General features: G+C 47.0%; 1 protein-coding gene across 8 annotated transcripts in view; it reads left to right on the top strand.

The window, feature by feature from the left end:
• Positions 1-14,552, top strand: part of LOC139759984 (uncharacterized) — a 51,058-nt gene extending 36,506 nt beyond the window's left edge. For 6 of the 8 annotated variants that reach the window (XM_071682722.1, XM_071682717.1, XM_071682723.1 and 3 more), the window contains 8 exons: positions 2,953-3,084; positions 4,249-4,440; positions 7,955-8,188; positions 9,110-9,267; positions 9,581-9,791; positions 10,901-11,051; positions 11,781-11,875; positions 13,710-14,552. In XM_071682722.1, coding sequence (XP_071538823.1) covers positions 2,953-3,084; positions 4,249-4,440; positions 7,955-8,188; positions 9,110-9,267; positions 9,581-9,791; positions 10,901-11,051; positions 11,781-11,875; positions 13,710-13,729 — 1,193 coding nt within the window. In that variant the 3' untranslated portion in view covers positions 13,730-14,552. The remainder of the gene's footprint in view (positions 1-2,952; positions 3,085-4,248; positions 4,441-7,954; positions 8,189-9,109; positions 9,268-9,580; positions 9,792-10,900; positions 11,052-11,780; positions 11,876-13,709) is intronic. The other 2 variants (XM_071682719.1, XM_071682718.1) reach the window with 2 other exon arrangements.
• Positions 14,553-20,294: the final 5,742 nt, after the last annotated feature.

Below are 20,294 nucleotides of genomic sequence, written 5' to 3'. Positions count from 1 at the left end.
TATCACAAGCTTTCCGTTCCATTGATTCTCCTGGCATCACGTCTCTTCAACCTTCTCTCTACGTACACAGCGATGTTGCTGATTTCTGTATCCTACAAGTAGGATTTTTCGCCTCTGTTCTCGTGAGTTTGTTAGTAGAGGTATTGAGTCATTTTCCAGCCGCTAGTTTTACCTGGATAAACTTAAGAAATGCGAGACAATATTCTGCTGAAAAAGTCTGTTATCTTAAGGTAATTTATTGCCATTATCATTATTATCATTATTGTTATCATTATTTACTACTACTACTACTATAACTGTTACTATTAGTAGTAATAGTAGTGGCAGTAGTAGCAGTAGTGGTAGTAGCATATCTATCATTATTATAGTAATAGTATACTTATCATTATCATTATTGTTATTATTATTATCATTATTATTATTATTATTACTATTATCATCATCATATTGGTAGAACAGAAAACGGGAATCTCAGCAATAACACGCCGCTGAAGGCACTCGTTGTTTTAAGGTGTTTTCTGCAAGTATTTGATCACCAAGGAGTTCAGTGAAGGAGGTGAGGAGGTGTGAGGAACCCTGGAGACGCTGGGAAGTATTACGGGTTCGTGACACTTTTGTACTGAGCCTTATTTCGGAAGTGAAAATTCAGTTTCAGACGTCCGTCACTGCTGGCCTGAAGATGGTTATGATGTCAGGCGTTTTAAGGTCACTAGTGGAGCCTGCTGTGTGACTGCTGTGCAGCTCAGTCATCGTGGATGCAAACATGTTTGAGGAGAGACGGGGTACTGAGTGCCACTAGTGCTGGTGTTGTGAATACTAAGTGATGGCAGTGCTAGTGTCCCCACTATCGTGGGTTTGACAGTGATACCAGTGCCAAAAGTATCATTGCTACCATTGCCAAGGAATGCTAATGTCGAGCGTTAAATCAAGTAAGTGTACCAGACGTATCTTGGCATATGATTCTAATAATGGAAAAGAAGGTTGTGGCGATGAGCAAGTTCCAGTAAAGGTAAAGGCACAGAGAAAAGACATAAAGCTACCTAAGGAAGGTCAGGTTAAGGCTGGTCAAATGACCAGTGGGCCCAGATCGCCCCGCTCATTGGAGTCAGGTGGCCCTCTCGCAGGTGAAGTGTGAGACCATGTTCTGGCCTCAGGAAGTAATGTTGCTCCCTCTGGGTTTCGAGGACGCAACATTTTCTCAACGCCATGGTAGGATTTACAGGCCATATCCTCAACGCCATGGTAGGATTTACAGGCCATATCCTCAACGCCATGGTAGGATTTACAGGCCATATCCTCAACGCCAAGGAAGGATTTACAGGTCATCTGCTCAACGCTGAGTCACAATATGGTTTACAGAACACGTTCCCTCAACGCCTGGTCAGCGTCGGATCCTGTACTCTCCACACCCTCGGAATGGCCTCTCCCTTGCGAACAGCGATGCTAAGCCTCGCTAACAGCTTCACCTGGTGCCCTTCGAGGACGTGAAGCTTCTTGCACTTCCTGGTAATCCTATCACCTAACGTCAAAGTCTGCAGGGCTAAGCATAGCGGCCACCACCAAGGCGTATCATCTCGACCTCGCTCCAGGACAAGTCACGGTGTCGTCTTCGTCGGCCAGGTTTGTTTACATCTCAAGGGCCCCTCGAGATATCATTATCAACGTTATCAATGGAAAAATCCCTTACCTGCCTTTGGAAACCATGGCGACTGATGAGCGGACCCAAGAACTGTCCGGCGTATCTCGTCGCACCGTACCCCTTTGAAGAAGATCCTGAAGGTGCGGAAGAGCAACTACCCCGAGTACACTCCGTCAGGAGGTTCAGACATACTGAGGTTCCCATCAACAGGTTGGTTATGGTTCTCCGGACCCCTCCACCCTCCACCCCATACCAGCGAACTCCAAAGGATGAAGGGCTCTTCCTCCAGCCTTCTTTTACAGGTGCTGGGGTACTGGTCATGTTTCTACGTAATGATCCTACGCCCTCGAGAACTGAGTGTGTTGCGCAAGCCAGCATGACTACCATATACCTATCAGTAAAGGCCTAAACTCATCTAAGCTTCGCCGGACCTAACCCTAAGGCCTGTGTCGACTGCATCCCGCCAGTAGCGTAGGTACCGTAAAAAGTAGCCTCCCTGTGGCATATGGATGTGCCAGATAGACCAACCACCACCCCAGCATCCATATGACACCAGTTCAACCACCTAACCCAGCTTCTCAGCATGACGTTAAGAGCCTGAGTGGACTGCAAACAGCTGTCTCACGCGGACTACAACTGATTACTGTTATTAATGGATTTGGTGTTGTTAAGGTGTGTGTGTGTGTGTGTGTGTGTGTGTGTGTGTGTGATTAGCGAGTGCATCAAGTGATCATAACCTCTGATGACGCCATGTTTGCCATCTAGAATCATAAACAAAACAGCAGACGACATCCTGCCTTACCAGCGGCGGCTCGCCCACTGGAGCCCCACCCAATACCTGGCTCGTGACAGCCTTAGCAGTGTTAAAGTGTGACGCCTGCAGGTAACTTGCACCAGTTTGTCACTGTCGAACGCGAGTAACACACACACACCAGTCTGTTACAGGCTCATCGTGTGATCCACTTGGGTAAGTTATCCAGTATTTGATTTTCCACTGCCGAATGACACGATGGCAACGCCCGACAGTAGTAGATACGCTGGTGTTATCCAAGGCTACGTACTCTGTGTACGCTAACTTCCTTGGATGAAGGACACCGATGTAAACTGTTGTGTCGAGGAGATGGTGCAGTAACTGGGGTCCAATATGCGACCGTTTTGATAGATCCCTGTGGTCGTCTGCCGACCTCTCGCAAGTCTTACTCGCTCGTTCTGTGATCGTGATCTCTTTATTTTCTATGACGACCCGGACGGCCAGTGTCGTGTTACCACACTGGTGATCGTGCTCATGTTGGCTCTTTCCTCCCCGCCTGCAGGAGCGCCGCTGGGGTTCCCGTGCCAGGCTAACCGTCAGTGTAGCAGGCAGGTGGCCGACTCCATCTGCGTCCATGGCTACTGCCGGTGTCGGGCCAACTTCGTGCCCTCCCGCAGGAACACCTGTCTCAAAGGTCAGTCCACATCTGCAAGAAGGTAGTGCCTTAAGCTTGACACTGGTGTGATGTTTGGCTCTGATGGCCTGGCCTTTGACAGGGTCAGGTCAAAGGTTAGGTCATCATCCCCTGAGGGGTCGTACCGTTGACTTCAAGGTCGTAGCATTGTGTTTAAGGGTTATGATAGTAACAATCCATGAGAGTAGATAAACTGACCTAACCCAAGGGGAGGATGAACAGCTGGGTTGACTGTGGACAAATGACAGTGACCTGTATCACAGACGACCACGGAGGACGAGGGATGAGCATTATGATGGTCAAACTGACTACAGGAAGAATACCACACTGCTGCATCTCGCTCTACCACAGAAGCACAACCCACCCTCTTCCCTCATCATCCACATTCTCCTCTCCCACAGCACAGCCCACACTCCCCCCTCATCACCCACATTCCCTCCCCCACAGCACAGCCCACACCTCCCCCTCATCACCCACATCCCTCTCTCCCACAGTACAGCCCACAGTCCCCCCTCATCACCCACATTCCCTCCCCCACAGCACAGCCCACACCTCCCCCTCATCACCCACATCCCTCTCTCCCACAGCACAGCCCACAGTCCTCCCTCATCGCCCACATTCCTCTCTCCCACAGCACCGCCCATACTCCTCCCCCATCAACCACACTCCCTTCTCCCACAGCACAGCCCACGCTCGTCCCACATCAACCACATTCCTTTCTCCCACAGCACAGCCCACGCTCGTCCCTCATCGCCCACATTCTCCTCTCCCACACACAGCCCACGCTCGTCCCTTATTGCCCACATTCTCCTCTCCCACAGCACAGCCCACACTCCTCCCTCATCGCCCACATTCTCCTCTCCCACAGCACAGCCCGCACTCCTCCCCCATCAACCACATTCCCTTCTCCCACAGCACAGCCCACGCTCCTCCCTCATCACCCACATTCTCCTCTCCCACAGCACAGCCCACACTCCTCCCTGATCGCCCACATTCCTCTCTCCCACAGCACAGTCCATACTCCTCCCTCATCACCCACATTCCTTTCTCCCACAGCACAGCCCACGCTCCTCCCTCATCACCCACATTATCTTCCCCACAGCACCGCCCACACTCCCCCTTTAACACCCACACTACACCTCCCACCCACTCTCTCGCCCACAGCGTGGCTCAGTCTCACCCACTTTCCCTGGCCCACAGCGGCGCGGGTGGGTGACCCATGCCAGACGCACGACCAATGTCGCCTGGGCAGTAAGGGCAGCTTCTGTGACGTCACGGTGCCGTGGGTCCAGGGCCAGTGCAGGTGTGCCAACGACCTGCCCAGGATTGGCCACACCTGCGGACACCTGCGTTACTGTGAGTATCTCCTCCTCCTCCTCTCCTCACCTCCTCCTCCTCCTCCTCACCTCCCCAGTGTTATATACTCCCCCTGTGGCACCCACGCTACGTACCCCAGTCCACCCTCACCCTCCCCTAGTGTTATAAACTCCCCCTGTGGCACCCACGCTACGCACCCCAGTCCAGCCTCCCTCCCACAGTGTTATAAACTCCCCCTGTGGCACCCCCGCTACGTACCTCAGCCCAGCCTCCCTCCCACAGTGTTATTAACTCCCCCTGTGGCACCCACGTTACGTACCCCAGTCCAGCCTCCCTCCCCCAGTGTTATATACTCCCCCTGTGGCACCCCCGCTACGCACCCCAGCCCAGTCTCCTCCCCTAGTGTTATAAACTCCCCCTGTGGCACCCCGCTACGCACCCCAGTCCAGCCTCCCTCCCACAGTGTTATAAACTCCCTCTATGGCACCCCGCTACGCACCCCAGTCCAGCCCCCCCCTCCCACAGTGTTATAAACTCCCCTGTGGCACCCTCGCTACGCACCCCAGCCCAGCCCCCCCCTCCCATAGTGTTATATACTCCCCCTGTGGCACCCCCGTTACGTACCCCAGTCCAGCCCCCCTCTCCCACAATGTTATATACTCCCCCCTGTGGCACCCCCGTTACGTACCCCAATCCAGCCCCCCTCCCCCGCCGTGTTATAAACTCCCCCTGTGGCACCCACGTTATGTACCCCAGTCCACCCCACTCCCTCCCACAGTGTTATAAACTCCCCTGTGGCACCCTCGCTACGCACCCCAGCCCAGCCCCCCCCCTCCCACAGTGTTATAAACTCCCCCTGTGGCACCCACGCTACGCCCCCCAGTCCAGCCCCCCCCAGTGTTATATACTCCCCCTGTGGCACCCCCGCTACGTACCCCAGTCCAGCCCCCCCTCCCACAGTGGTATAAACTCCCCTTGTGGCAGCCCTGCTACGCACCCCAGTCCAGCCCCCCCAGTGTTATAAACTCCCCCTGTGGCACCCACGCTAGGCCCCCCAGTACCCCCCCTCCCACAGTGTTATAAACTCTCCTGTGGCACCCCCGCTACGTACCCCAGTCCAGCCCCTCCCACAGTGTTATCAACTCCCCCTGTGGCACCCCCGCTACTCAGCCCAGCCCCCATGTGATGCATCTGTCCTAATGGGAAGATCCTGTTGTTGTAGGCATTTGAAATTAAGTATAATCCCATGTTCTTTACACTTTATGATTAAGTACAATCCCATGTTCTTTACACTTTATGGTTAAGTATAATCCCATGTTCTTTACACTTTATGGTCAAGTATAATCCCATGTTCTTTACACTTTATGATTAAGTACAATCCCATGTTCTTTACACTTTATGATTAAGTATAATCCCATGTTCTTTACACTTTATGGTCAAGTATAATCCCATGTTCTTTACACTTTATGATTAAGTACAATCCCATGTTCTTTACATTTTATAGTTAAGTATAATCCCATGTTCTTCACGGGTCATTTTTTCCTTGCCTGCATAGATATCATTGGACCTTCTGCCCTACCTGACAGAGGTCATTTTTGCAGCCAGTAACCTCGCTGTACGATAAAGGGAAAAACATGCTAACCGTGTCATCACCTGTGCCAACCTTGGAAATGCCACAGGTAAATGAGGAGTGGCCTGGAAGGTTCCACACAGACAGTGTCGCATCCTTGGTGGATGAGTGAGGAGATGTTGCGAGAGGTACAGTTGCCACTCTGGAGGAAGTAAACGGTACATTTGCCACTCTGGAGGAAGTAAACGGTACATTTGCCACTCTGGAGGGAGTAAACGGTACATTTGCCACTCTGGAGGGAGTAAACGGTACATTTGCCACTCTGGATGAAGCTTTTCTCTTTTAATGCCCCCAGAAAGATGAAATTCATCAGTGAATGAATGTGTTTACTCGAACCAGTACTGGAAATATTACTACGCAGTGGGGACAGAGACGGACCATCACAAGAGACCATTGCAGTCGAGGAAATTTGCTAAGAATCGGGGTCAAACGGAAGGATGGAAGACCTGCCAGAGACGAGTTGACACTGTCTTCCCCCTATCTGATCATCGAAGAACTAACAGCTCTATACCGGGCCCAGAAGATCAAGGGGTTATGAATCCGCCTAAGACTCTTGTCTAAAAAGAAAACGTGTCAAGTCCCTTATGCATAACAACATCCAGGAACTCGTGTCGCACAAACACTGACAAAAAAATTCATGAGCGGCTTGCTGACTTCAGAGTCAAATGCTGCATTCACACCATCCACGGGCTTGCTCTCTCTCTCTCTCTCTCTCTCTCTCTCTCTCTCTCTCTCTCTCTCTCTCTCTCTCTCTCTCTCTCTCTCTCGCCCACAGCACGGCTCCCCGTTTTACCCACTTCCTCTGGCCCACAGCGGGGCGGGTGGGCGACCCATGACGAACCCACGGTCATGTGGCGTAAGGGTAATGAAGGCAGCTTCTGTGATGCCACGGTGCTGTGGGTCCAGGGCCACTGCCAGGTGCGCCAACGACCGACCTGTTACATAGAGACGAGAACGAACTGCAGACCTTGTGAGAGAGAGCCACAGTTTCTCTCTCTCTCTCTCTCTCTCTCTCTCTCTCTCTCTCTCTCTCTCTCTCTCTCTCTCTCTCTCTCTCTCTCTCTCTCGTAAGGAAGAAAACCTGTCAAAAGAAATTGACGACACAGACTACATACTTGAAATGTCATACGACACGTACGAAAAAAGAAGTCGACAGTGAAATAGTATGAAAAAAATGGTTTTAGTCGTATATAAGAAGCAAATCTAGATCCACAAGATCTGCTAACCGACACACACACACACACACACACACACACACACACACACACACACACACATATGATTTCCAGGAGATGATGAGTGAGGGTCTAAAAATAGGAATATGAATCAGTGTTCACCTCATAAGATGAATGAACCGACCAGCCTCTCCTTAAGCAGTGCTCCCCCTGTGCTACAGTGAGCAGGTGGCGCGCTACCCCTCCACAGGATTTCCAGAGGGCCGTTGAGCGCACGTCCGTGCACTCTACCCCACGACCCAGGCTCCTGCAACTCTGTCTTTGTATAGAAATACAAAACATCATAACCCTGATGTTACCGTCACATCATTCACACTCCCCTCGCCACTACCCTGATGTTACCGTCACATCATCCCTTACTTACCCTCCCCTCACCACTTCCATGGTACACCACGCCCCTCTCCCTCTACCTCACCCTTCCCTCACCACTACCATGATGCGCCACGCCCCTCTCCCCGTACCTCACCCTTCCCTCACCATTACCATGATGCGCCACGCCCCTCTCCCCGTACCTCACCCTTCCCTCACCATTACCATGATGCGCCACGCCCCTCTCCCCGTACCTCACCCTTCCCTCACCACTACCATGATGCGCCACGCCCCTCTCCCCGTACCTCGCCCTTCCCTCACCACTACCATGATGCGCCACGCCCCTCTCCCCCCGTGCCTCACCCTCCACCCTCCGCAGCGCTGGGGTCTCCCTGCAACACGAGCGGCCAGTGCAGCAGCAGCGTCCAGGGTTCTGTGTGTGTCATCAGCCTCTCCTCCCCGCTGCCCACCCTGGAGGACGTCAGCCCCAATAGCATCTCCGCCATCCCTGGGGTACCTCCCAGGCCCCTGGGGGTGCCAGTGGCCACCTGTGGCTGTCCCCCGGGCTACCAGGAGGCAGAGAATGGGTCGCGATGCGCCCCAGTGGTGAGAGGTAAGGACGTCTCTCTCTCTCTCTCTCTCTCTCTCTCTCTCTCTCTCTCTCTCTCTCTCTCTCTCTCTCTCTCTGTTCCGCAGTACCTCGTCTGTGGTATGTCGCCACAGGGAGGTATGAACGCTTCCCCGTGCTCTTAAAATGTCTTTTGTCTGATTAACGTTAATGGAAGGAGCTCTGTCTATGACCGCTCTTTGAGTTCATCTGTTGTTTTCATCCCTTATGGTTCAGGTAGACACATCGTGTTACAGACGGTTGCAAACCAAACTCGTGAAAGAGGATCTTGTGAGTCCTTCCCTCTGAAGGTTAGACACGATTTCCAGTATTTAGATGGAAGGATCGAGGAGGGTCCTGTGCATTGCAGGCATCACGAGTGAGCCAACATCCTTGCACAGATGACCAAAACACACATACATACACACACACACACACACACACACACACACATATATATATATATATATATATATATATATATATATATCTTTTTTCTTTCTTTCAAACTATTTGCCATTTCCCGCATTAGCGAGGTAGCGTTAAGAACAGAGGCCTGGGCCTTTGAGGGAATACCCTCACCTGGCCCAATTCTCTGTTCCTTCTTTTGGAAAATTAAAAAAAATGAGAGGGGAGGATTTCCAGCCCCCCGCTCCCTCCCCTTTTAGTCGCCTTCTACGACACGCAGGGAATACGTGGGAAGTATTCTTTCTCCCCTATCCCCAGGGAATGTATATATATATATATATATATATGTGTGTGTGTGTGTGTATGTGGGTGGGTTGGGCCATTCTTTCGTCTGTTTCCTTGCACTACCTCGCTAACACGGGAGACAGCGACAAAGTATGATATATATATATATATATATATATATATATATATATATATATATATATATATATAAACTGATAAATGATACATATACAGACGTGACGCCAGTCTCGCTGGGTCAGAGATGCCAGGGTTCTCACCAGTGTCGAGCCTCCGACCCCTTCACCTACTGCCGGGCAGGCGTGTGCCACTGTGTCTTCGACAGCCCCGAGTGCTCCGCCGCCAACAGAGGGTGCCACAAGCACACCTTTCAGGTACTACTTCATGTCACTGGGACCCATTGAATCTGTGATTGTGGGGCCTCGTAGCATTGCGTGAAATTACTAGGTTGAATTAACTTAGAATTATCAGCATTGCATGAAATTACTAGGTTGGATTAACTTAGAATTATCAGATATCAAGGACTTGCTATAACAAATGGAAAATGTTTCGATTCGGAAAGGAAATGATGGTTTCTTTGAACGGTAAAGGTGTGTTATCAGTCAGGAGGGCAATAGCATGTAAGGAGACAGATCTGGGTGACACCCCCATTCTGGCCTACATCAATTCGTCCTCCTCCTCTACCAGTGCCTCTCGTCCGGGCGGTGCATCAGCTGGTACTACGTGTGTAATGGTGTGAGGGAGTGTGAGGACGGCTCGGATGAAACCTCCTGTCTGCCGCGCAGGTGTCCCTCCCTGGCACACACCTGTGACGATGGCACCTGTATCTCCCGAGCCAAACTGTGCGACGGAAACGTCCACTGCCCCGACGGCTCTGACGAAGCTTCTTGTAACGAGAGTAAGTCCAGTCATCGACGTTCGTCTGTTTATCATAATTTGTCTAAAAGATATTCGTGTGATGTCCTTTATTTACATACGTACGTGATTATCTTTAGTGCTTTTATATGATCATCATATCATGTAAATCTTATCCACGTCAACTGTGTAGCTAATATTTTTTTTTTCTTAGTATATTAAGTACACATACGAGAATTTCTCAGTATATTCTCTTAAGTATACATACAAGAACAAAGGAGCAAATGGGAGTATCACTGAGGATAGTAGATGGGGATGGTAACAAGAAAGTATGTGGTTTAAAGGAGATGGAGTGAACATTTTGAAGAATTCAATGTGTTATATGATAGGGTGGGCTTTGTAGGGTGTTTGTGGCGAGGAGAGAGTGATGGCAGTCGGTCTGGTGGAAAGAGAAGAGGTAAAGAAGTATGGGGAAGCGGCTGAACTTGCAGCTGAATTTCGACTGATTAGTCAGGATTTTCAGTGTATGTATGACGCAAGGTGAGGTGCCTGAGGATTAGCGCAATGCCTGTATAGCACCATTTTATAAAAGCAAGGTAGACCATAGTGAATATTCGAATCGTAGATGTACAGGTTTGTTGAGCATAAGTCTCCTGGATGTGGGTGTGTTGAGAGGGGCAACTGGTGGGATGACTGACCATTGCGTGATGAAGGCATAGGTCACGAGGTATCACTACTAGTAAGGTCAACAAAGTACCACCTGTAGTAAGGTCACCAGGTGCCCACTTGTGGTAAGAACACCAGGTGCCACCAGTAGTAAGGTCACCAGGTACCACTAGGTGGTAAGGTCACCAGGTACCACTAGTTGTAAAGTCACGAGGTATCACCACTACTTGTAAGGTTACCAGGTACCATTAGTAGAAACGTAACTAGGTACCGCCAGTTGTAAGGTCAGCAGGTATCACCAATAGTAAGGTCACCTGGTACTTCAAATAGGTCACTGACCTCAACAGTGGTGAAGATAACAGGGCTCACTCTACAGTCCATAGTTTCTATGAGCTGATCACTAGGGTAATGCGTGACTAGATGTTACAGCAGTGTTACGCAGAGCCTCGATGAGGTCGCTTGAACTCCGTCTTGTGCCGTCGGCAGCTTGTCCGGCGACCGCCTTCCGGTGTGGCGATGGGCGGTGTCTACCAGCTTTCGTCTTCTGCAACGGTACGCCCACCTGCAGCGACGGTAGTGACGAGCCAGAGGCTGCTTGCATCAAGGCCACCGACAACCTTATCTACTGCCCCTTCAGGTAGGTCCTGAATTCCACATGAGTATCCGTGAGGCCAACACTCCGATCTACTGCCCCTTCAGGTAGGTCTTGAACTTCACAGTAATCATGAGGCCAACACCCCCATCTCCTACCCCTTCAGGTAGGTCTTGAACTCCACAGTAATCATGAGGTCAACATCCCTATCTACTGCCGCTTCAGGTAGGTCCCGAGTTCCATGAGGCCAACACCCCCATCTACTACCCCTTCAGGTAGGTCTTGAGCTCCACAGTAATCAGTGAGGTCAACACCCCTATCTACTACCCCTTCAGGTAGGTCATAAGTCCATAGGGGCTCACCAGAGCTCTCCGGTGTCCCCCACAAGCACACTCTACAGGCCTCCTTACCGTCCAGGGGTTCGACTCGACCATCAATGTATGTACCTTCGGTAAGGTGTAAGGTCAGTTAGACGTCCTTTTTTTTTTTTTTAATCACCCTGAGTCATTAGATCTGTTGGAAATAATTAAAGGACAGTCATTCCAATTGCTCACCTACCCTCTCTCTCTCTCTCTCTCTCTCTCTCTCTCTCTGATACAAACAGGGAACAACACCGAAACGTCTCGCCTTGAATTACTTAAAAGTACAGTGTATCCGATATACAAAAGTAGCCCTTAAAACTACAAACTTGCCTCTGCTCATGACGAGCCTAGCGATATCCCATGTAGATCAGCCCCATGCTCTGTGATCAGGTCCCCCTTCTTCGCGCCGCAGGTGTGGCAACGGCCAGTGTCGGTCGACAGCCATCCTATGCTCGGGCGCCGACGGCTGCGGCGACAACAGCGACGAGGACAAGTGCTCCGTGTGTCGTGAGTCTCCTCCAGGAGTAGCGGGACGGGTGCAGGGATGAGGGATGCATGTAGGGGTGAGGGATGGGTGCAGGGATGCATGTAGGGGTGAGGGACGGGTGTAAGGATGTATGTCGGGATGAGGGATGGGTGCAGGGATGCATGTCAGGGTGAGGGAGGGGTGTAGGATGCATGTAAAGGTGAGGGAGGGGTGTAGGGATGCATGTAAGGGTGAGGGAGGAGTGTAGGGATGCATATAGGGATGAGGGACGGGCGCATGGTGCATGTAGGGGTGAGGGACGGGTGCAGGGATGCATGTAGGGGTGAGGGACGGGTGCAGGGATGTATGTAGGTGTGAGGGACGTGTGCAGGGTGCATGTAGGAGTGAGGGACGGGTGTAAGGACGTATGTAGGGATGAGGGACGAGTGCTGGGATGCATGTAGGAGTGAGGAACAGGTGCAGGGATAAATAAAGGAACAGAAAGACATATAGATCTAAATAGATGTTTTTCTAAGTATTCTATTTTATTATCATTTTCTTTTTATGGTATTCTGTATCTATATTCTTATATCTTGCTGATTAAAAGTGGTTACCTGAGTGTGTGTCTGTGAGTGTGTGGCTGGGTGTGAGTGGCTAACTGGGCGTGCGTGTCAGTGAATGGATGGCCGGGTGTGTATGTCAGTGAGTCCCTGGTTGGGTATAAATGTGTTTCTGAGTGGCTGAGTGTGAGTGTCATTGAATGGCTGGCTGGGTGTGTGTGTGTGTGTGTGTCAGTGAGTGTCTGGCTGGGTATGAGTGTGCATCTGAGTGGCTGGTTGAGTGTGATTGTATCAGGGAATGACCAGCTGGATATGAGTATCTTTACTACCAGTACCCCTACAGATTTGATTTGGGTTTATACGGTCTAATTGTGTGTGTGTGTATATATATATATATATATATATATATATATGGGAACATCGGTGAAGGGGCTAATGGGGAGGTAATCACAAGTAGTGGGGATGTAAGCAGGAGTTGAGTGAGTATTTTGAAGGTTTGTTGAATGTGTTAGATGATACAGTGGCAGATATAGGGTATTTCGGTCGAGGTGGTGTGATCGGGGTCTGAACGTGCAGGAGGGTGAAAGGCGTGCAAGGAATAGAGTGAACTGGAATGATGTGGTATACCGGGGTTGACGTGCTGTCAATGGATTGAACCAGGGCATGTGAAGCGTCTGGGGAAAACCATGGAAAGTTTTGTGGGAAAGGGAGCTGTGGTTTCGGTGCATTATTACATGGCAGCTAGAGACTGAGTGTGAACGAATGTGGCCTTTGTTGTCTTTTCTTAGCGCTACCTCGCACACATGAGGGGGGAGGGGGTTGTTATTTCTTGTGTGGCGGGGTGGCGACGGGAATGAATAAAGGCAGCAAGTATGAATTATGTACATGTTTATATATGTATATGTCTGTGCGTGTATATATATATATATATATATATATATATATATATATATATATATATATATATATGTATATATATATATATATATATATATATATATATATATATATATATATATATATATATATATATATATACGTTGAAATGTATAGGTATGTATATGTGCGTTTGTGGACGTGTATGTATATACATGTGTATGTGGGTGGGTTGGGACATTCTTTCGTCTGTTATCTTGCGCTACCTCGCTCACGCGGGAGACAGCGACAAAGTATAAAAGAAATATATATATATATATATATATATATATATATATATATATATATATATATATATATAGAGAGAGAGAGAGAGAGAGAGAGAGAGAGAGAGAGAGAGAGAGAGAGAGAGAGATTGATCAGGATGTCTTCACCTCAGGTTGTCGTCGTCCGCTCTAGGGGACGTGAGGGGACGAGGACGAGTATGGGCGACGCCAGACGCACGTCAGCTAGATCATCACTTGGGGTATGACGTCACGAGAGCGTAGCCAGATACTCGCCTTTTGTCATTACGATGATCGTTGTTCATAACAGACTGTGTTCTGATATGAGATCAAACCACAGAGCTCACTCACCTGCAACTATTGTAGTCCTCGAGGCCCTGTGCTACCATGGGAGACGGGTTATGTGAATATATGTGAAATGACACGATACGTACATATCGACCAAGGTATAAAAGCCTGTTGAAGTGAATCACTTGTAGCCTCATACCATTAACTGCTCCTCTACATCTACTGGCTCATTTAGCCTTCGATGTCTTAATTAAGGCCTGTCTACATCACATTCTTGAGGATTAGTGTCTAGAGAAGTCTACAAGAACCTCTGGGTTCTGCACCTTCATCTGTTTAACATATTAACTTCACAGTTACATTTTCCTATTTAAACAACGAACGTCAAACCAGACATGCTGAGCTTTACCTATATATGTACACAGACGATGATCAAGAAAAGTAAATGTGCTGATTACAGTGAACTTGATTACATTTACCAAATAGCTGTGTGCGAATTACCTTCAGTGCGAAGCTGGCAGGTTCTAGGCGAGTGTGGATCATATTTGATTTAATGCACTAGATGTATGGGCATTATTTACATCAGACACATGATTCTTGTACTTCAAGATGGATAAAAGTAAATTTGTTACGTATGGTGGTGTGGAGTAGTGTGCATGTGTGTATATATTCACGTTGTATTTCTTTGTAACTATCATACATCATACAATGACTGTTGTTTTCTTAATCCAACAACAAATATGTGTATCCCGTTCATAAGGTCAAGCAAACACTGTTCATGCATTAGGAGGTGTCATCCACTTCTTAATGCTTTCCACTTCTGGCTAGAACCATTAAAAACATTAATGTCATCTTGGATAATTGTAGTTTTCTGAACAACCGTTGGGTCAAATGAGTTATTCGAACACCAATGGTGATTATTTTCGTCATATAAGAATTTTAAGAATGGGTATTAGTAGTATTCAGTATATAACTAAAACAGTTGGTTAATTGATATTAAAAGTTTTCTCTGTCACTTCATAACCATTTTCTATGCACGTGTATAGGATTACCTATTTCTTAGTGAGTGTCCGACGTAATCTTCATTACTAATTAAAATTACTGGCGTGGTAAGGGTGTCTTGCGCCCTGGGTGAAATATAATTTGACACATTCTCCCTCCTACCCCGGAAAAAAAATGATTACGCTCTTACTTTCCAAATTCTAACCTTACACTGCAAGTTTACCTACTACAGTACTGACTCTCACCATATTGAGACGACTGCCTGTCAGGTTATACACTTTGATGCTATGATGATATGGTTGTAAGATATGGCATTGGTTACATAGGTATATAAAAACCAGGAGGTCTATAACACTTGGCTTAATTGACCATATACTCATGTGCTGCTCAATACGGTTTGCCAAATCAAAGGGAAAAGGAACATTGGATAATCACTTCACATCTAAACCAGATAATTCACTGACAAAAATGGAAGATCATATTCATTGATAATTGCATTTTTACTCGCGTTCTTATACACGAACGTTTGTGCTGTAACGATTGTAGTTAAAGACTACACTTGCACTGGTCACTTGGGATCAAACCCTCATAGGTCGAATCCCAGTTGAGGCAGCCCGTCCACAGTGCACTCAAGCTGTTCATCCTTCTCTAGTGGCTGGTCGGTATATTGATATAACAGATACCTGGCAAAAACATGGACATTTATGCAAAATTAGGGAGACAAGGCCAAGTCACGATTGTAAAACTTTTCCTCGTAACAAACACAGTCATCACAAAACCAGTAATAACAAACAAACGCATAATGCAGAACAACCATTTTTGCCATAACTGTTCCAGAGTTAACTGTATCTCGGTCAAAGTTGAGCTTTTTTTAGGTTCCCTTGCAAACAGAAGGAAGTTCAGAGACCACTGACCCGTTTTCGTCCCACTGTTACCCCTCAAGGACGTTAGTATACGAGCCGTAATTTGCTGAGTGTTCAGCCACTGGTGACCAAACCTTGTAACAATTTCTCAATCTGTGGTTGATCTAGAACTGTGTTTCCTTCCGGTATTATTACTCTCTTCACTGAGCACTTTTCATAAGAAAACATTGTATTGATTTACGCATTTGTTCCACTTCTACCTCCCTTCCCATTATCCTATTTCATATCTCAACTAACCGACGACCAAAGACAGTTGCAAATACCTGTTTGCTTAAACAATGTTCCTTTCCTTGCACCCGAAAACAAGTAAGGACCTGAGAGGCAGTGAAAGCTTAGTGTGATAACCAGCCAATTCAATATATAAAACTGAGAATTACCAGAACACTACATTGGGTAAATCACAAGTTCTGTAGGCCTTCCTGCTTGCTACTCAGGCTTACAATTATTATTCTTATTTTGATACATCCGAATGTTTTTCTGAGCCAATAACAAAGCTATGAGGTATCACTGAAAGAGCAATAGAATTGAATTAGTCGTATTTGTCGTAAAAAAGAGGAAAAATACGGGAAGTTTAAACATACACTTTCAATTTGGTGACGTGCGCATGACTGACGAAAAGTTGCCCTTTGCCAGGAACCGTCAGAACACTGGGAAAATCCCTCTAGGCTAATGACCCCTGGGCCAATAGGGTTGATAATCTGGTTGTCTAGCCTAAGGCTAACCTACTGAAGGTGTTTTATGTGTGTATACGGTGTACGTCAGGCAGGATCAACAGTGTTGATATTGTCCTTCTACGTATGCATTCTTTTTCTTCCTGTCGTTCTGGATCTCGTCACTATCCCATCCTTCACTTTGCCTCACTAGCTCTCGCCTCCTCGTCTTTTCTTCCCTTATAATCACCTCTTGAAAACCGTCTGTCACCATTGCTGTCGGCCGCGAATCATCTACTTCCCATTCGCTACTTAAAAGCTGCAGGTGGTCGTCTAAAGCAGTTTATTAGTACAATCTTTTCTTCCTTAGCCAAAATCTTTTCATGTTTCTGCTCACCACTTGCCCCAAACGTGGTGCAAAGCTTAGACAGCCGACGGTGAAAATCGAAATTCTTGCTGCCAACAAAACTTGAAAACTTGGTGCTCGATGCTCGTAAATTCAGCGTTCGCATCCGTGATTTGCAACTAAGTTTCTCACAGTATATCTATTTTTTTCATTATCAGGAACAAGCCCTTGCAATGGCTAATGCCCATGGACTATTGATTTGTGTATGACATGTTCTCAAAAAAAATTCTTTATTTTGTCGCTTCAAATAATTTTCATGGCTTTAGCAAAATCTAAAGCCGAAGTCACTGCTACTGTACCAGCTTTAAACAGACAGACGCTCGTTCAGTATAGAGAAGTGTGGTGTTGTTGCTGGAGGATCCTTAAGAAAAAAGGAAAGAAGTAATATTCAGAACTGGGTCACTCGTCGTAAGCAATCTCAAGGTAATTTTGAAAGTGAATATTTTATCATTGAGTTAACGTCAATAAGCAAACAATGTTTTATGACATTACTATTACTGATCTTTAGCTAATTGCTACTTTCTCCGTAACTCTTATGAGTACGGTAATCTAATACTTCTGATACCAGTAGTGAATGATGGAGTAGCGAGGAATGCAGTGATGGGAGGTGATGGGAATTTATGTGAACTGTTGGGGGCTGTGAAGGCGCTCTATGAAATAGAGAGGGAAATGGCGACGAGAACATTTGGGATAGACGTGGGTTTTCGACAAGGGTGTTTGTGTGTGATGTCTTTGTGATTTATCAGACGTGTGTATACGGACGGTGTAATAAAGGAGACGAAACTAAGAATATATATATGGTTAACTAGTTGAAGTCATATTAAATGGGAAGGTTTGGTGTGTTGCGGCAACATGAGTTTGTGAAGATGACGCAGTCTGTTTGCGTAAAGGGAACAAAAGTTGCAGAAAATGGTGAAGGCATTTGAAAGTTGAGAGTGAATGCGAGAGAATGCATTTCATCTTTTGTAAGAAAAGAATAAGAAGATAAGAAATATAGAAAGCTAGGGAAACTGGGTAAATTCAATGGCAAAATTAACATAAAGGTGTTGGAAGAAGTAGGATATTCTAAATCTGGGGAATTCATTTATTCAAATATGGTACCGGGGAAGTGGAAATTGGAGAAAGAGCAATGCAGGAAGGAAGGGCGATCGGGGAATTTCGGAAGCGTCATTTGAGGTTAGAGTCTGAGTGTGGAAGTCAAGAAAGACATATAATGCCTTAACGTTGTCGTAAGGCAACGCTGTGGTAGTGGAGCGAGGCGGAGCAGTATGAGGTAAATGCCTAGTGGAGGTTGAGTTATTTGAGGGCAGTACCAGGAATGAATATTATGGAGACAGTGAGAAATATAAATCTGGAATGACGGGGCAGATAACCATGGTGTGATGGAGTGAATATGGACGTGTGAGTAGAATGCAAGCGATGAGAATGGCTAAGTACCAAATTGATTACCATGTATTCATATCTGTTGGACGTGGCCAGCTTCCTGAGTGATACAGGAGCCTTTTGAGAATCTGAAGGACTCCTGGGGTGGGTAGGATATATATATATATATATATATATATATATATATATATATATATATATATATATATATAGGGGATAGGGGAGAAAGAATACTTCTCACGTATTCCCTGCGTGTCGTAGAGGCGACTAAAAGGGGAGGGAGCGGGGGGCTGGAAATCCTCCCCTCTTTTTTTTTTTTTTTTTAATTTTCCAAAAGATGGAACAGAGAAGGGGGCCAGGTGAGGATATTCCCTCAGAGGCCCAGTCCTCTGTTCTTAACGCTACCTCGCTAATGCGGGAAATGGCGAATAGTATGAAAGAAAGATATATACTATTATCCCAGGACCAATTTTTATGGGTCATGTTGTTACCCTGGGACCTCTTCAAGACTCTCGCGGCCCAAGGCTGCTCTACTTCCTGTAGCAGGAAAATGCAGACTCCTTTAGAGACAGTTCTTTGAGGAGACCGTAATGCCAATGACACCGCCCTACCAAGGTGTCTTTTCACTTGCTGTGCAACTTCAAGCTGGTGGAGTCCTGTATCATATATATATATATATATATATATATATATATATATATATATATGTATATATGATTTAAGTCATTACAGTCGAATTTGTGACGTACTATATGAACCGATATCCGGGTCTTTGCCCGCGCCGCTCTCGGCTCTCAGTCCGCCCCTGCTTCTTGCGTGGCTGCCAGTTGTATGAAAAAATGTTACGGTTAATTCTATATGAATATAATCAGCGAATAAAGAACTTTCGTTAATATGCAAATATGTTTCATATCATACTGTATTCTGAAGATGCACCACAGCTCTCCTGATGGGCGAATAGATAAGAGAAATAGATCAAATAAGATTACCATTGCCGTCGGAAATCCGCCGATAGTTTGAAAAATACGGCCTTAAATGATCAAGTGTTTTACAAAATTCCTCAAGTTCCTATCATCACTGAGGTGCTAGTGTACTTCACTGTCTAAGATTGAAAGTTACAGGATATCTTTAGATAATGATATATGATGTCAAGCATAACAAACAGTTGAATTCCGGGCGAGCGTGTTCAGCACCTACCACATCGACGTCTACAAATACAACTACATCTAAAACATCAACATCTACAAGAGCCATAATATGCTAACTCAAGGCATTTGACGGTTTGGCAAAAGTCTTTGCTTTCTGAACTCCCTCTTTGGTTTCTCTGGTTCTCTTGTGGTTTGTTTATAGCTCTCTCTCCGGCCGTTCCATAGCAGTAAGTCGCCCACGGAGGGATTTCCACTCCCATACTGTCAACAGTAGTGTTCATCAGGGTTTCTCTCTCTCTCTCTCGTCTTAGATCCAGTTGTGTTACCTGAGAGGTCATACTGTCGTAAAGGTCTGGGCCAGGACAAGGTATGACCTGCTTTTACTCTCTCCTGTACGGAACTGTGTGTGACTCTGTCAACGTAATTCGAGTCACAGTGATTAAGGGAGGTTCAACCAACGACTTTCTAAGTCCTGTAGGTTTAAGCGGTGTCCACTTTGGTTGTAATCTACATTTATTTTTGGTAACAGAAACGAAAGTGAGGTCAAGTGGTGTAGGCACGATTGGCAGGGGTCCCGCAGTGCTGGTGAAGGTGCAAGAGATGAGGCAGGAGCCTATGGGAGAGGTGCGTGAAGACGAGTCCTCTTGGAGCTTCTGTAGGAGGGAGGAGGGGCATGTTCCGCGGCTCGTGGGTGAATGGCGGGAGCCCCGCGGGCGTGGCCATAGGTCCTACATCTCCTTGCCCTGGGTTATTGTCATCTCTGTACATAACCTAATAAAACACTGTTGTTGTTGTTGTTGTTCTTGTCCATGTTTCCTTTACAGCGCACCGCTATATTCAGGAAATCATTTGTGCCAAAAATGCATTCTATTGTTTAAGCATCTACAGACGCTGCAACTCGTGTGATATAGCTTCTGAGTGCAATAGATGACTCTTTATGTAA

Source organism: Panulirus ornatus, chromosome 34 (genome assembly GCF_036320965.1).
Source record: "Panulirus ornatus isolate Po-2019 chromosome 34, ASM3632096v1, whole genome shotgun sequence".
In the NCBI taxonomy this organism is placed as follows: Eukaryota; Metazoa; Arthropoda; class Malacostraca; order Decapoda; family Palinuridae; genus Panulirus; species Panulirus ornatus.
Note: the sequence above shows the minus strand (reverse complement) of the source record. Positions and strands in the feature narration are given on the sequence as shown.